Source organism: Hakea prostrata, chromosome 4 (assembly GCF_041222555.1).
Source record: "Hakea prostrata isolate BN-2017 chromosome 4, UWA_Hpros_2, whole genome shotgun sequence".
In the NCBI taxonomy this organism is placed as follows: domain Eukaryota; kingdom Viridiplantae; phylum Streptophyta; class Magnoliopsida; order Proteales; family Proteaceae; genus Hakea; species Hakea prostrata.
The window spans coordinates 48,379,092-48,395,729 of NC_142603.1; the positions used below are offsets into that span (position 1 = coordinate 48,379,092).

General features: G+C 39.1%; 2 protein-coding genes across 2 annotated transcripts; one reads left to right on the forward strand and one right to left on the reverse strand.

Moving 5' to 3' along the window:
- Nucleotides 1-2,786: 2,786 nt before the first annotated feature.
- Nucleotides 2,787-3,395, reverse strand: LOC149019262 (uncharacterized). Its single transcript, XM_089154076.1, has one exon. The coding sequence runs from the start codon at nucleotides 3,393-3,395 to the stop codon at nucleotides 2,787-2,789; it is 609 nt and encodes a 202-aa protein (XP_089010202.1).
- Nucleotides 3,396-4,883: 1,488 nt separating this feature from the next.
- Nucleotides 4,884-12,017, forward strand: LOC149019263 (small nuclear ribonucleoprotein SmD1a-like). The gene is made up of 4 exons (XM_089153294.1): nucleotides 4,884-5,084; nucleotides 5,195-5,271; nucleotides 11,207-11,398; nucleotides 11,501-12,017. Exons 1-4 carry the CDS (start codon nucleotides 5,071-5,073, stop codon nucleotides 11,560-11,562), a joined length of 345 nt encoding a protein of 114 aa, XP_089009420.1. The 5' UTR covers nucleotides 4,884-5,070; the 3' UTR covers nucleotides 11,563-12,017.
- The last annotated feature ends 4,621 nt before the right edge of the window (nucleotides 12,018-16,638 follow it).

Consider the following 16,638-nt stretch of genomic DNA (forward strand, 5'->3'; position numbering starts at 1 on the left):
TAAAACCATCCATTCTTGGTGCTTTATGAGGACCTAACGAAAAAACTGCATTCTTAATCTCTTGATTGTCTAGTAAGATGGACAAGTTACCGCCACCAAAATCAATGGGAGGAAAGAGACATTCTACAAAGCTAGGGTTCAATTTTTGATTTGATTGTCCCAGTTTCATAAAATCTGCAAATACCCCGGCAATCTCACTTGGTTTTGTGAAGATTCTCCCATTTGCCTCAACCTCATAGATTTTCCTCTTGTTGAAGTTAACTTTATTAGATAGGTGATAAAATATAGTATTCCTATCCCCATTAGAGATATAAATGCCCCGGGACTTTTGGAACCAAAACATCTCTTCCGCCTCCATAGCCCATTCAAGCAGTTGTTTTTTTCCTTCTTAATTCCCTCCTAGTCAGGATTAGGCCCTTGTTCAAGAAACTCAATTTCCATTCAAATTACGAAGAAAAATATTGTCCAGACGGTCAAAAACCGAGTTGTTCCAGTGTTGTAAGAAACGAGTCATATTGGCTAATTTGACATGAAAGGGAGAGGACGAATTTTTAATCCAGGCTGATTGGAGATTTGCCAAAATTCTAGGATGGGAGATCCAAGCATTTTGAAAATGGAACAATTTCCTGTTGAAAATCCCCGTCATTAAGAGGGAGCAAGATTAAGGGATTGTGGTAAGAGCCAACAGCTGGGAGTCTTTCCATCCGTTGGTTAGGGAAAGAACATATCCATTTAGGTGATGAGAAAACCCAATCTAATTTTTCCTTGACCAAATTAGGGGGTCTTTGTCTATTTGTCCAAGTGAACGGGCAACCAAGAGCGGAAATTTCACATAGACTTTCATCATTTATGAGAGCTTTCAAAGCCGACAAAGCCCTTGAAGGCCTAAACATCCCACCAACCTTATCTTTGGCCTCAAGCATTTCATTGAAATCCCCTATGATTAAGAAATGTTCGGTTAGGTTTTGAACTAAGGATGCCACTTCCTCCCAGAAGATCTTTCGATCCGAATAATTAGGAGGGGCATAGATAAAGCATACGATAAACGATAAATCATTCATGCAACATCGGATCAAGAGAGCCGAAGGATGTGAGAAAATTAATTCAGATTTGAAATCGTTAGCTTTTAACACTACAATTCCACCCTTCAGCCATTTTGATCCACTACTTGCCATATGCCCCACAAGACTATACCTTGAAAAAATATTTCCGCTTTTTAGAGAAAAGTTCACAATGATCCCTACATTTTATTTCACAAAGGAACACCAGATCCGGTTTATATTTTCGTAGCATTTTTTTAATGCAAAGTTGTGTAAAGGTGCCATTAGTCCCTCGCACATTCCAGGACAAGAATTTCATATTGTTAGGAGGAACAATATAAAAAGCCGCAACAAAACTCCACCACCAAGCAATCCACTCCACACACCACTTACGGACATAAATATGTCTAATATAAACCAAGATAAGGAAACGGAAAGGAAATTTAAAGAAAAGGTAACAATAAGTTTTCCCCTTACACCACATGGAGATCTAAGAAAGAAAATTGAAACAAACAAACTGAAACAAACAGGGGTCAACAGTTAAGCATAAAATCTATTTTTAGATTTAGGTTTGAGTTTTTTAAGCCAGCTATTCATGATTGCAAGGATTGAAATGAAAAGCACAATACAGAAGTCAAAAAAATAAGAGTATTTGTGATAAGGAAAGACCTGGGGATGCCAAGTGTCAGTGTTCATCACCATGTCCTGAAAACCAGTTTGTAGGGGTTGTTGTGGCTGTACCATCTGCTGAGTGGGTGTCATTGGATTAGGATTGATCAGATAACGTGCTTCGATTGATTCCCACACACTCCAAAGTAAAGAGGTCGGATTAGGAGACTCTCTCAGAAGTGAGTCCAAATAAAGATCGAAACGATCAATGGGTGGGAGTTGCATGTAGTCGGGGGAATTCTTGCACCATTTACGAATGATCGAGACATCGAGTTCAGCTTGGTCCAAATCCTCCCTAGTAGGCCAGACAACATCATCAGTTTGTGTACATGCATCCACAGTAGCTGGAGCTTTTGAATCCCTTTTCCCTGAGCCATCATAGTCCCCTTTCGCATCTTTTTGGTTTGAATTAAAGATGACCGAGTTTGTGTGCAAAGACTAAATTGTAACCTTTTCTACCCGTTCCAGCCGATCCAGCACCCTTTTGTTTCAATTACTTCAATAGGTTCATCGACTCCCAAACGTTTTCCTTCCAAGAAAACCATCTTCTCATTGTTACCAGAATAGTCTTCTTTTTCCCCATTAAGGACATCTAGTCCCACGTCCGAATTTCCCATATCAAACACTAGCTCTGGAATCAAGCTAATATTCTGAATCTTCGTAACAGATTCCTCATCTTGAGTCATGTTAATAGAATGAACCGGCATTCTAGTGCCTTGGTGTCCTTGGGAGCCATGTTTTCATCTTGATCATGTTATTGATCTTGTTCTTTCCCTTTCAACTTGTCAGCAATCACCGACTCTCCTATCATCACCATGCCCTCCCCATAACCTTTCGACACCTTCTGTTTAGCCTTTGGATCAATCTTCTGGTTCTTAATCTTGATTTTATAACTACTTTTGCAACTTTTTTTCAGATTCTTTCAAACCCTGTGTCTTCAAACTTCTTGTCTTCTCCACCCGAGTGCTTCCCTCCGCGAGTTTCTTTTGCATTCAGATGGGAACTCCTTAACCGAAGCATTGAGTTTGTAGAGATTTTCCAACGAAAAGGATGACAGGATTCGACAAATTTGATAGGTTATGTGGTTAGTTTCTGATAGATTTTCACACCATTTTGAGACAGAGACATAGCATTATCTTCAGCCATAGGACATTGACCTGTTGGGTGAGTAATTCTTCCACACTCCTCACAAATGAAGAGAAGTTCGTATTGCAACTTCACATGGACCCATTCATCACCTTTGTTGACTATCAGAGCATACAACTTCACAGGAATATTAATATTCAGCATAATCTTGGCCCTTGGTGAGCCTTCAGGTAACCCCATTCTTGCAATTTCAAGCTGGAGTTCTACCACTTTTCCAACTTCATTAGCAGCCTTCAATATCATCCCGTACTCGAAACAATCAAACCGGATGTCTTGCAGCTGGATCCAAATTGGGATTGGAGGCTTAACTTGGTTGCTGTTGATCTTCGGGATAGGATTCAATGCCAAATGCATAAACTTCTTCTCCACCCACCACGGTGCCATGGATAAAACTTCATTCATGTTGACTTCCAACACATAGGTTGCACGAAAACCAGCTTTACCGATGAACGAGATGTCTATAGCCCCCAGTGGTACCCATAGATCAACCAACCTTCTATAGACCTCAAAGATTTGTTCCTCATGTTCTTCAATCACCATACCGAACAAAGTTTTAGAGTCCATACATCTTGTAGAGACATTGGAATGTTTGGTTGTTGAACCGATTTCCTTCCACCCCACAGTGCTTGAGGTTGAAAAGCCCTTATGAGGGTCCCTTGATGAGTACCTTTCATGGTCTTGAGCGAACGATATGTTGGTGTAGGATGGAGCAAGATGTTGTCTAGAGTATGGGAAGCGAGAACCAGCCGAACTCGGGTGTCTTTTCATTGCACTCGTGTACACAATCAACCCACCGACTAACAAGCTCCGTCAAGAAAAGAGGAGAGAAAAAAAATGAAAGAACCCCTGAAAACTGCACTTCAGTGACCTGCAAGAGAATATTACATACAACAAAAGTGCAGCAACGAAACAGGGTAAATTGAGAAAAAAAAGGGCATGATTCAGTAGGTGAGAGTTATTTTAGCAGTAACTGGTAGTCTTGTCACAAAGAGTGGTTCAGTCCGTAGAGCATACAGAGAAACAGTAAGAAAATATGAGATTATTTTGAAATCTTAAGCAGAATCAAAAGAAAAATAACTTCGGTTGGTAAGCATAAACATGGTGGAAATCCATCACTGTAGTTGATGTTCAAAACCGATCGTCCAAAGAGAGACACGTTAGCTGATCAATAACTCATCCTCAACCCCAACCTTGACTGTTCCAGTTACATGGCGACAATGCACCGACTAGCACCCCCTAGGGGGGGTTTAGTTCAGCTGAGACAGGTTTGCAAAGGGAAGAAGAGAAAAGAGTGGGACCAAAGTGAGGAAAGGGATAGCGGTGGTGGAATGATGGGTGGGGTAGTGGTATATACTACCCTCAAGGAAAGCAGAACTTAAGTAGTTTTGTTGTGTTCGAAAGTAGTATGTGCTACCTAATCAGCTGGAGAACCTATGCTCATAGAAGAGTTTAAACGGCCCGACCTTGAGTCGGTCGAAGAACCGCCTCCAACGATCAAATTAGTCTAGACACAACAGTGAATGCTACGAGCAAGCTTCTCAGAGTGCAAATAATAGTAATAGAAGATTGCTCCTACCTCGCAAATTCAAAAGGTAGGTTTATATACAAGTTACCTTGAGCTGCTTATCCTGCGTATTTCATTTGCTGATCAATCTAGACCATCGAATGTAACTTTAGTTTCCTTCGAGAGTACGTTCCCACTTACAACCTTTGATTGACTCTAATTGAGCCATTGCTGCGAAAATCATTGCCCTAGATCAAGCCATTAACGGATTGGGTGGTTGTTTCCTTCAACGCTTCTTTGACTTAATCTCTATGTAGAGACTCTTTCAGCTTGACCATAGCTAGCCAATGTTATTTATTCACACGAACCATGTCCAACCTGACTTGGTAGTGAACCAGCCCGACCATGAGTTAATGGAAAGGGAATGGTGTGGGGCGAGGTTGGCTCTTGACCGTTAGATCGGTATAGGATTGGTCCTCCATAAAAAATGTTTAGGTCAACAAACCGCACAGTTCAGATTCGGGGTCCATGGAATGCATATACACTTCTCTCTTTTGCGTCAAAGCCCTACCCCCTAAACCCCGTGTAAGCGTAAATGGTGAGTGAAGAAAAAGGAGTACTGGAAGATTATTTTTGAGGTTCTACTCTGAACTCTCGCGGCGTCTTCTCTAGCTTTTTTTTCAAGCCCTAGTAACACTCTTCCTCGCCAAGATGAAGCTTGTCAGGTGAGCTTCTACTTCCATTTTCTTTTTGAGTTTATTGTTCATGTATGCAGTAATCTAACATTCTTTTGATTTTCTCTTATATTTTGATCTGAAAATCATTTGAACGAAAGGTTTTTGATGAAGTTGAACAACGAGACTGTTTCGATCGAACTCAAGAACGGAACTGTTGTTCATGGCACTATCACAGGTTCATCTCTAGCCCTTTCCTTGTTAAAGCTTGCGATTTATGTCTTAAAATCTATTTGTCGATTTCATCGGTTCTACCCTACTGTCAGGGCTCCCCAAAACTTAGGGTTCTGTTTGGTTCTCTTTCTGTTTGAAAATCTTCAAATTTCTTACCATATTTATATCTAGTATGATATTTCTAACTGTAATTTTTATTTTACACTTTCAAAATCCAAAATATTTGTATGCAAAACACAATAACATAAACACTGAACTCAATGACCTAATTATATTTCTTTGGATAACTTTCATTTAGCTCTCCTTTAATTTTCCTTGCAACCACCTAAGGGCGCTCAGTTTTCATTTGAAAGAAATTTGATGGCTGCTTCTGGTAATACCCAAACAGAGAAAACTTGGATTAAAAAAGGAATGCATAAATCATGATAGTTAGAAAGCATGCATTTCTAAATTTAGGTCATACCTAGACATTTAAACCATAACACCTATATTTAAAGCAGTAACTTTGAATCAAAAAATGTTTATGTTGGTTATTATGATCTTGGATTATCTGGATCCCACCTACTATCACAGCCTTCAAGAATGGAAATTTTTGAACCATAAACAAGATTTGCTACACATAATTTATAAACTCGTTAGTTGTAATGTATGGATATCCCAGATTAATCTTCCAAGGGAAAAACATTAGCCTGCACAATGTACATGGCAATAGGAAAGGTGGGTTTCCTCATTAGCACAGGATTTAGTAACCCGGCCATCTTTTTTTTGTATGTTATACAAAAGTATTTGTACACATTCAATGAGTCTAGTTGGTTAACAAGGAGAATACAATGTTCATATCAAACATCAAATCCATACCTTCCCACCAATTGTGGGATGACAAACCAAGGTGTCAAAACTGCAGGAATTCCAATTGTAACCCTACATGTCAACCGCCAAAAACCTACATCAAAACATCGATGTTGTCCAACTCCCATAAACCATTCCAGCCACCAGCAAGCAGAATAGCTGAAATCTCCATAAGAAAAAAGACCACACAAATTTAACAAACAACAGCAACAGAATATGAAGTAACACAGGACATTGAGAAATGCTATCTTCCATGTCATCTTCAGCCTTCAAAATCTGTGCAATGATGAAACTGCTATCTCAAACCCAATCAACACTTTCTCATTTCAGGCATGAAGGCAATGTAGGTCCATGGCAAACAACTGCAACCACAATATAAATGACAACCAACAGGATGACTATCAATGTGACCCTGCAAAAAAAGTATATAAACAGTCAGCAAATTAATCAGGAAGCTGGCCAATGTAGCAACGAAAAAATTTCATTTCTCTTTTCACTTATACAATCTTTTGTTTTTTTGGCAGGGGTGGGGGGTTGTATGTCACACACACACACACACACACAGAGATTGCAATCAGAGCTGAAAATAACCAAATCGTTGACCAAGGGTGTACAACATGACATGCTACAGGAGGCTGTGTCCGACTCCCCACCCCTCCCACTTCTCAATGGCAATGCACGTCAATAGAGAAAAGATTACATAGAGAACAACATTTGCTACCATATATTGTGATAAGTGAATGTTTCCCTGGCATGCTTAACCATATATTCTTCCTCTAAGCCACTTCTCTGTTGTTCAAGCTTTCAACCCTCTCAAAGCTAGATTCATGTGCATTTTTCATATCTTAATTTGCCTTTTCTCTTAGTTTCTTTCCACTTCAAGAATGGGAAACAACAACAATAGAACACAAGAGCAGGCTGCCCAAGTAAATCAAACCCTCTTTCGATCAGGTTCTTTAACCTCTATACCTATATATCTTCAATTCTGTGTTAGGTTGAATGTTTACAAAATTATGCACATCTAACATTTCCATTTTACATACCAAAGATCAAGATAGGAGAAGTTATGATATTATGTTGCATCCATCACTGTAGTAAAGATCAAGTAAATAATAGAAGACAAACCCATCTCAGCTTTTAGGTAATCAGGCATATTTTTCTAAGAACTTGATGACGGTTGCCCTATCCTCCTTTTTCTCCGAAAGTAGTGCACCCGCAAGGTGGATGTGATTTAAAAAGAAGTCTTTTGCACGCATCCAAGTCCCTATGTCAATCTCCGTGACTACATTAATGGCATCACATAGAAGTTCCCCAATGTTGCCTTCAGCCTTGTCAGCTGCAGCCTTCTCCACAGCTGCCTTCTCAACAGCAACCCTCTCATGAGCAATCTTCACCAGGTCTATCAAAGCAACAGAGATATTCTCCAAGGGACCCACTACTTTCTCAACTCCTTTCTTCTTCTTGTTGGAATTTTCAGACCGGTCATCACCTCTTTGCCTACTTCGAGATCGACTACTTTCAGATGGAGATGGATGGGTAGACGACATGTCAGCTGTATTAGTCTCAGGCTGAACACTCGAGTTGCCAATCTCATTTGCATCGTATTCAAGCTCACAGACGAAGTAACAAGATAATATTAGAAATTTTGAATATGTAGTACATTCTGAATCATCACTCAACTATTCTTAACATATGCATAAGGAACAAGAAACTGGAAGTTATCTATCAGGAAATCTATATGTCAGAGCTCAAAAACAAATTAAAAGATTACAATGGACATTAAATTCTTAGATTTATGGGTCTTCATTAAAAGACATACTCTGGGGTCCAAATTTAGCACACTAAAAAGTTCGGCTGCCAACTTAGATTCTATTACAAATGGGAAACAAACATCATTTCCAGCCTCATAAACTCTAAATTAGAATTTTCAATGGAAATTAAATAAAAGTGTGTTTTTGTGTGGAGAGAATACAAATTCAAGGAAGTAAGCTAGAGGATAATGCATATTTAGAAGCTAATGATCTTTAACAATCAACTCTAGGGTTCACTTGGTTAGAAGCTTCAGTAACTCTTAGGAATATCTAATTGCATCAATAAAAAAACTTGTCCATCATGGCATTAAGATTTTAGGCAGTGATTGGTTCAACTTAAGTTGAAGGGCACAACAGTCTTTTAGTACATTTCAGGCTGGGCTCGGGAGTCCTCATTCCTTCAGGTTTCCACATCATATTTTGTAGTATGAAAGGTCTATGGCCTCCACTTGTAAACCCCCCCCCACCCACCCCGAATTTTTCTTTTCCACCCCCAAGAAAAAAATAAAAAATAAAAAATCAATAAGGTGAAGATATAACTTGACGTTTGCTATTCAGCTCTGCTGTTTTCCCTCTGAGATTGTCTGCTCTGAGTCTAAGATTGGATCGGTAGCTTGATGTTTAAAGTCCAAGAGGCCTGGGATCCTTGATCTTTAAAATCCGAGGGGGCATTGAAAGTTGTTGGTGGTTCAAGTCCAACATCCTTGCTGTGGCTGTGGATTCAGCCCACATCTTCATCAAATCGACATCCACCAGTGAAGAACAGGTTCTAAAGCAGGTTTTTTGAAGACTGAGCTCTTCCCTGTCCCATCTTTCACCTGTTTGCCTTTCCCTGAAGTCTTAACCCATCTGTTTGAGCACCGAGATGCTCACCATCAACAACCCTAGATCTCATAAACCAGCTATCAGAAATCACCAACTTCATATATACTCAAGATACTCCTTTGACTTTCAATCCTAACACCATGCTTTTTTAACAGCCTAACCCTAAAAACCAGCTGGTTCTTGAAATTTGAGAATCTCAAAACCCTAATTGGAGAACTTGTGTCTCCTAAACAACCCATACGAACCTAACCTAAGTTGGAAAACATCACCGGCAGCCCACCCATCCATTGATTCCACTATTGAGATACCTATGAATTTAGGAAGAAATCGACCACACCCACTAAAAAGGTGAACTAGAAATAAAACCTTCTACTAAATATGGACAAAAAAAAAAATCTGAAGATAACATAATCAACTACCTATTCCTGATAAAAACCAGAAAACATGAAACACAAAAATATTGCAAGTTGATAACTTCTGAACCGTGGGACCTCATTTCCCCGAGAATCTAACAATTACTATTAGCAGTTAATTTCAATAGATTCAGAAGAGGAACAAAATACTGGAGAAGAAAAGGAAGCAGAGAAGAAGAGGGGGAAAGGAGAGCGAAACTGAGTCGATTTTTTTAGTTCGAGAAGACAAGGAGTCGTTATCTACCATGAAAACATAATAAAAATACTTTGAACATAGAAGAAAAAACCGATTCTTTTTCACTGATTTGACGGAAGAAGAAGATGCAGGACCAGGTTGATGCAAGATCAACGATAACATTGAAGAATGGAAGCCAAATCGTAGATCAACTCTCGCGATGGAGCTCAAGGATGAGGTTCGCGTGACAGATGTTGATTTTGAAGAAGAAGAAGCTCAACCTTGTGATGCGGTAGCAGGAGCTGAACTATCGAGCTGAACCAAAACTTCCCCAAAACATAGGTGTCATTTTGTACAAATGGGGCTCGGCGACAGAAGAGGCAACCTGCAACTGAACTTGCGTTGAAGCTCAAGAAGCCCAACATTGGAGCTCGGCGACGGAAGAGACTCGCGAGAACCCTAGAACCTGGGCGACGGAAGAGACTTCGCGAGAACGAGAACCCTTTTCTGGATTTCACGATAATGGGTGATTCAACACCCGTATTTATATGTGGGTTCCAAAGGGTGACTATTTGGAAACCACCTCTTGAGGGGGTTTCCAAGTGATTCCAATTTTTAGTGTAAAATGTTGATTCCAAATGAACCTAGATTCCGACTCAACATGTGAACCAAACACTCTTTTTTTTCTAATATCATGATTCCCTGGAATCTAATTCCAGGGAAACGCGGAACCAAACGCCCCCTTACAGTTGCTGGGCACGGTCTTCTATTCAAACTCTGAAGTCTTAATGGCACTTCTGTAAGTATATTTAGAATTTGACACCATGCTTGAAGATCCTGATCTCGTGGCCTTTCTTGCCTACTCTAAAAGAGTGAGTTGGCTCGAGATCTCGCTGAGTTGGTGGAATTTTTTTTCTTTAACTTGGGTTTCCAACTTGCAGAACATTAGGGGTCATCTGGGGCTAAAACTTGCTGTGCAACCTATTTTACCCATTCTAAACCCACTGGTAATTGCAGATTTATTTAGAAAAAGTGTATGAATTTGAGTTCCACTTCGGACCCTAAGTTGGAAACTGCTACATTTAAGCGAAACCTTAAAATGGCTTATGTATGTACCATATATTAATGTATTAATGCTTAAAGTTCAAAGTTTGAGAGCCGAGACTCAATATCCTGTGTGCTAAGCATATCGTCTCATCTTGCCAACAGGAGAAAGCGAGATATCCGCTGGTGAGGTCTTGGGAGTTCTTGTATTATGCTTGATATGTTTCGCTTGTCCTTCTGTTTTATTCCCTAAAGTTGTTAAAGATAGGGTAGTGAACAGGTTTTCTCAAATAATATGAGAATGACTTCTATGCCATTATCCAAAGGCATTATTGCCATGCACATCATGGATCATTGCAATTGGAGCTAATTCAAAATTGGGCAGAGTTGTGTTCGGGGTTCAATGGATTCGTTCATGTCTGCATTGCCTTAATTTTTGGATGACTATCTTTATTGCTTTTGATTAAGTTCTGGAGTTATCTTTGGGTATGATGAGTCAATCTTTCCACTTTGCTAATTTTATTGAGCAGAACTTTTGTTTTTTCTTCTTTATGATGAGAAGAAGAGTACAAGACAATTTATTGACTAGGGAATATGGTGATTTAATTCCTGCTGTTTAGTGTTATGATCAGGTAATCTAACACCCTTGAAGACAATTGAGTGTTTGCAGAGTTTATGTTTGGACCAAAGTTGAAAATTTCCCTGGTTTTGTATTTTCTGGGTTACTGACTTTTTAAAAGTAGTGGCTGGAAAGTGCAGTTTTATGGAATGGTTTTTGGTCTTTTAAAATTTAACTGATGGCTTTGCTGCATGTCATTCCAGGAGTGGATATTAGCATGAATACCCATTTGAAGACTGTAAAACTGACACTGAAGGGAAAGAATCCAGTAACTCTTGATCACCTTAGTGTGCGAGGCAACAACATCCGATATTATATACTTCCGGACAGTTTAAATCTTGAAACCTTACTGGTGGAAGAGACACCCAGGGTCAAACCCAAAAAGGCAACTGCTGGTATTGTAAAATTCACTGGGTTTTTTTTTTTTCACTATAATTACTTGTTTCATAGCCTGTTGCTTCTTGTTCTTGCTTTTCACCTTTTAAATTCTTCCACAGGGAGACCAATGGGACGTGGTCGGGGCCGTGGACGTGGGCGTGGGCGTGGCAGGGGCCGCTAATGGTCTTGCACTGACAATTTTGCTAGGAGTTGGTAATCTAGCCATGATTGTTACTTGTCTGTTTTGGAATGGGATTTGTTCGTCGGTCCAAGAGGTTTCACTGAGGTTTCACTGTATTCAATATATAGATAGATGTATCGGATTCTGGTTTGAATTGCCTTGAATGATTTTATTTTGGAAAAATTGCATGGTTATACATAGTGTTCTGTATATCAACTGATACTGTAACCAGACAACTAGTGGTAATGTGGTTAGCTAGTCCCAACCGTGCCTGGTTTGATTCATCGTGATGTTTGTTTGTTGTGACTCTTCATCTGTGTAGACGAAGCCAATATCATTGTGGATTTATTGTTGGTACCTATCATTGCATTGGGTGATGACTAAAAGTTTCAGAGGGTGGATTCCCTGGTCGTGTGGTAAGTAATCTGCTATGTAGGAGCCCCAGGCCGGTTACGTTTAGGACAATGAAGTAATCCCATCATATGAATCAAATCGAGTATTAGTTTATGAAATTTAAGCACTTCCATTTGGCAAAATGAAAGAAAGGCTTAGCAGTTGCATGAACAATCGAAAGACACTGAAGCTTTACCACTTAATTGACTTCGTCCTTGCAAACACATCCCCGATAGAAATGAAAGAAAGCAGCAGTTCTCATGGAACGTAGCTTGAGGTAAAAAAAAAAAGATGTTTCATTGTGTTTGTGTGTAGTTGGGGGATAGAAATCTTACAAGTACAAATAACCAATGTAGCACTGATTTTTTGCTAAGCCAAACGGCAATTCCCAAAATCCTAACTCCCCAGGATTCGTTGAATTTGAATGCCACTGACGCTCGACCGTCCACTTTGAAGGTGTTAAAAATTGAAACGGACGGTCAAGATCAAAATCTTGGTTGAGTCGGCAGCTCATTAATGCGTAACACTGAAGTGCAACCCGGATTTATCTGAATCTTAATACATTAATAGCAAAACAATTTAGTCTTGACCAATTGGAACTCCAAGAATGTTGTTTCATACACTTATGCACACATTATTCACCGTTAATCCTGGCCAATTGGAACTCCAAGAATGTTGTTTCATACACTTTTGCACACATTATTCACCTTTAAAATACAAAATTTTGGTCGAATAATGTTAGGCCATCTTTGCAGCAGAAGTCAAGGATTTGATAAATGTCATGGATGGCTATTCCTTGAGCTTAAATGTTATTGTGGTTGTTACAACCACCTTTCTAAGGGTTTGGGCTTGACCCATTCCTTAGCCAGGATGACAATGTCTATTGCATGTATGACATTTGGTCAATTTCCACCCTTTGGTTCAGATCGAACCTTGTGTTTCATGCAGTTATCTTTTGTATTTTTTCCTTTTCTTTGCTGTGTTTGTAGTTTCCTTCAAGTTTATGAATGAAGTCCTCTTCATAGTCCTTACCAGTCATAATACCACCAAGCAGACTCACTCAAAGAAAAAATAGATGGCCTCCACTCAACTACTAACTGTTTTATGGGAACGAATCACCAAGGGAAACTCTCTAAACCGACAGCATGGAAGCAAGCTCAACTCAACTTTTCATAGAAACTATAAGCAAAAGTTCTCCTTTTTATATATTGGGGGACTTTTGAAGGAATTCAGAGGGGGGGGGGGGGGGGATGGTGGATAATCAACTCAAGAACCTAGAATTCCTCCTTCCAAAAAGCCAATTCTCCTATCATGACAAGAAAAACAAAAAATAAGAGAAAAAAAGAAATACAAAACCAGAGTACTCAACTAAGCAATGTTGGTATGGAAATTATACCTGGACCAGTGATGTATTCTCAAAGAAGTTGCGGAGGAATGGCTCCATGCTGAAAATATCATCCGGAACCCAAGTATCACCCATCATTGGAAATGTATTATAAGCACGTCCCTGCAGTTAAGCATGAGATCACCCATTGCAACAGAAACAGTAAAATTCCAGATGCTAACAGCAGACAAATAAGCAAGACATGAATGAGGAAGCTTTCATACCTACCGCATCATTTTCAGCAACAAAAGCTCCTGAAATTGCAGTAACGCCAACAAGGAAGCCTACAGGAACAACAAGTTTCTTAACTTTGGCTGCCCCGTGAACCCAGGGTATTGACTCAGCAGGAGGTTCAGACATTATGCTAATTGCTGATTTGCTATCATATAGGTATCTCCAAATCTGATCCAAGTTCTTTAAGCAGCCCGTTAGCCATAGTACCTCACAAATACCTTGAGCAATTGCCTTAAATTCGGCTTCTGGAACTTGCAACCATTGCCCTTTCTTTTTTTCCAATGTAATTGGTATGTCCAAAGTGGGATCAAGAGATGGTTCAGCAGTAGACTCACCAGAAACTGTTGCCTTAGGACTAGGAGTTTGAGCTTCTGATTGGTTCGGTGTAGAGGAGGCCTTCTCTTATCGATCGCCTTTGATTAGTCTTTAGAGGCCGTTGCTCCCCCTGTATATCATTATTCTGATCCACCACCTGTTCTTGTCCGATCACTCTATGTTCTAAGGGAGGATCATCAGAAAGAATCTCAGGAAGAATATTTAAAGGAGAAACAAGAATTAGAACCTCTTCACTAATATCTTATCTCGCCTTAGTCGGAAAAAAAAGTCAATGATTTTTTTGAACTAAAAATGACTTAATTCAAAAAATAAAAATCATCTTAAAAATAATATAAAAAGTGAATTCATAGTCTAATATGATCAAAATGATTGAATGTCAAAGTCGAGACTTATAGCATGTTAAAATGAAGATTAGGGTAAAAATCTAATACATGATCAGGATCAAATTAACATTAAGACTAAAGCCAAAATTAGGTTTGGGATCGGACCATAATCAGATGGATGCTTACTACATTGGTAATAAAGATATAAATTATGTTTTTTTTGGTACGGCTCTTTTTTAATTTTGGAATTGAAATGCCATCCGCAAAGGTCGAATCCAATACCTCTCCACTGAAAAGTATGGATCTTTACCGCTCAACCAACACTGCATTGGCAATAAAGATATAATTTATTTTTTACAAAACATGATAATGTTTTTAAAATTTGACACATGTCAAATATTCACCCATGTGGATTATAATTAATTCCTCTCCATATGGGTGGAGGGTCTAGACTCAAATCAGGGCCAAAATCGTGGGCTAGATCAAGACCAAGATTAGGGCCAATATCAGGGCTAGAATCAGGGCCAAGATCAGAGCCAAAATCAGAGACGGATTTGGGATGGATCAAGGGCCGGCTGAGTAATCCCAGGCCCACCCTTGGCCCTAGTTCAGGGCCAGAATATTTTGGCCCTAACCAGCCCTTAGGGCCAAAATTTTAGCCCAAGCCCTATTCGGGCTCAGGGCGGGCTTAGGGCGGGTCAGGGCCGCTAGGGCCAAACTTGCACCCCTATGTACCTCATCTTGGTGACACTCAATAATGGTGAGAGTTGATGGAATCTCTTGTAGGCCATCAAAGATGCTATAAGGGGGCAGCTCCCCTACCATGTTGACTTCCCTTAACCCAAGGTCCCATCCACCACAAGCTCTATCAACCTTACAACCTAGTGCTTGGCACAACACCTAGTCAATGAAACAAACAAAACACAAGATGTAAATGCCAAAACAAGGAAGAGACGAACTTTTTGAGAAAGTACAAGAAGTAGCTCAAACAGGGCAGAGTTAGGATTAAACATTGGGGTGGGGTGGGGGGGGAGGGGAATAATGAGTCCAGTTCACCTACCCGACGGGCGAGCATTAATATCTTTTCATCACGTATATTGTATAGACCCATATGGGTCCTATCTCTAAATTATTTTATCATATTTGGACGTGGGGTTCACAATTAAAATATAAGTAAGTAGGAGGATTAAAATATGGATAACACAATTATAGATAAATTATTAAAAATATATTCAAATAAAGGATACGGCTAAAACTTCAACATATCATGAAAGAAAGAATATAAGAGAGAAATTGTAAGAGAAAATATAGGTTTGAAGTCTATTAACTAAATATGGGAATACTAAAATTCTTAATGTCCAACAAATAAAACCTAAGATCGAAATTGATATTGAAGAAACGAAATTTTAGGAAAAACTTTTAGGAATTCTTGAAAAAGGGGCCAAATACTATATTTCACACTTAAAAAAGAAAATTAAAGGGGAAAAAAAATATCAAGGGATTAGAAAACTTTAATGAAAAAATTTAGGGCCCCTAATAGCTCCGCCTCTAAGCTCAACCCATATAAAAGGGTATTTGATGGCCAAAGCCCCCAGCACCTTCTTCCCCATGGAGCTGAGATTACGCAGCAGTAAGCAAAGTTTCAAGACCCATGAGTCATTTTCATAAGCATCATAAGGACTACCACTGATTACAAAATCATGATACTTATCAAGATCATCCAAGTCAGGGAATAACACTCCATCGACAACCCTAAACATTTCTCATGTTTCATCTTTGTAAAGGATAAGTCTCTGAATTCAAATTCAAATTCAAATTTATCGTAACTAGCTCTATCCTTGATTGATCCTATCTCCAACAAATAAAAAAGAGTTTGAGTTATAGTTACAAGTTGTAGAGTTTGATTGTAAACAAGTTGTAGTACAAATTCAAATATTTGAATTGTAATTTATATAATATTAATATACATCTCCCACTCACTAATCTGAGTGTGGAAGAATTCTTTCTCAAACGAAATTCTAACTCTCTTCATCTGCAAATGCATTCTGAAACACATTGAAGTACCCACCATACACTTTCTTGACATAGTCTGAGTCCCTGGCAGCCCTCAGTAATGCATATCTCTTCTCCCCAAGAGGCTTCCATTTTCGAAAAACACAAAGAAAACAAGACAACTAAGATAGAAATTAAGGAATGGAGACTATAGACTTGTAGAGAATTCAAAAATATTTATGAGGCGAAAAAGAGTCCGATCGAGGTGGTATTTATTTTTTTCTTTTTTCTTTTTGGGTTGAAGCTGGTAGCTTTAGAAGGGGTATGGGTGGCAAAGGCATGTTTATACATACAGATTTGGCCTTTAATCCCACATAACTTCATATTTTGAGACATTGATTAAACTCTTATTTT

What these genes read in the sequence shown, in the direction of transcription:
- LOC149019262 (XM_089154076.1), bottom strand. Translation starts at nt 3,395, where the DNA reads ATGGTGATTGAAGAACATGAGGAACAAATCTTTGAGGTCTATAGAAGG.
- LOC149019263 (XM_089153294.1), top strand. An exon ending in TGTTCATGGCACTATCACAG is followed by an intron (nt 5,272 to 11,206) that starts GTTCATCTCTAG and finishes ATGTCATTCCAG; the next exon opens with GAGTGGATATTAGCATGAAT. An exon ending in ACCCAAAAAGGCAACTGCTG is followed by an intron (nt 11,399 to 11,500) that starts GTATTGTAAAAT and finishes ATTCTTCCACAG; the next exon opens with GGAGACCAATGGGACGTGGT.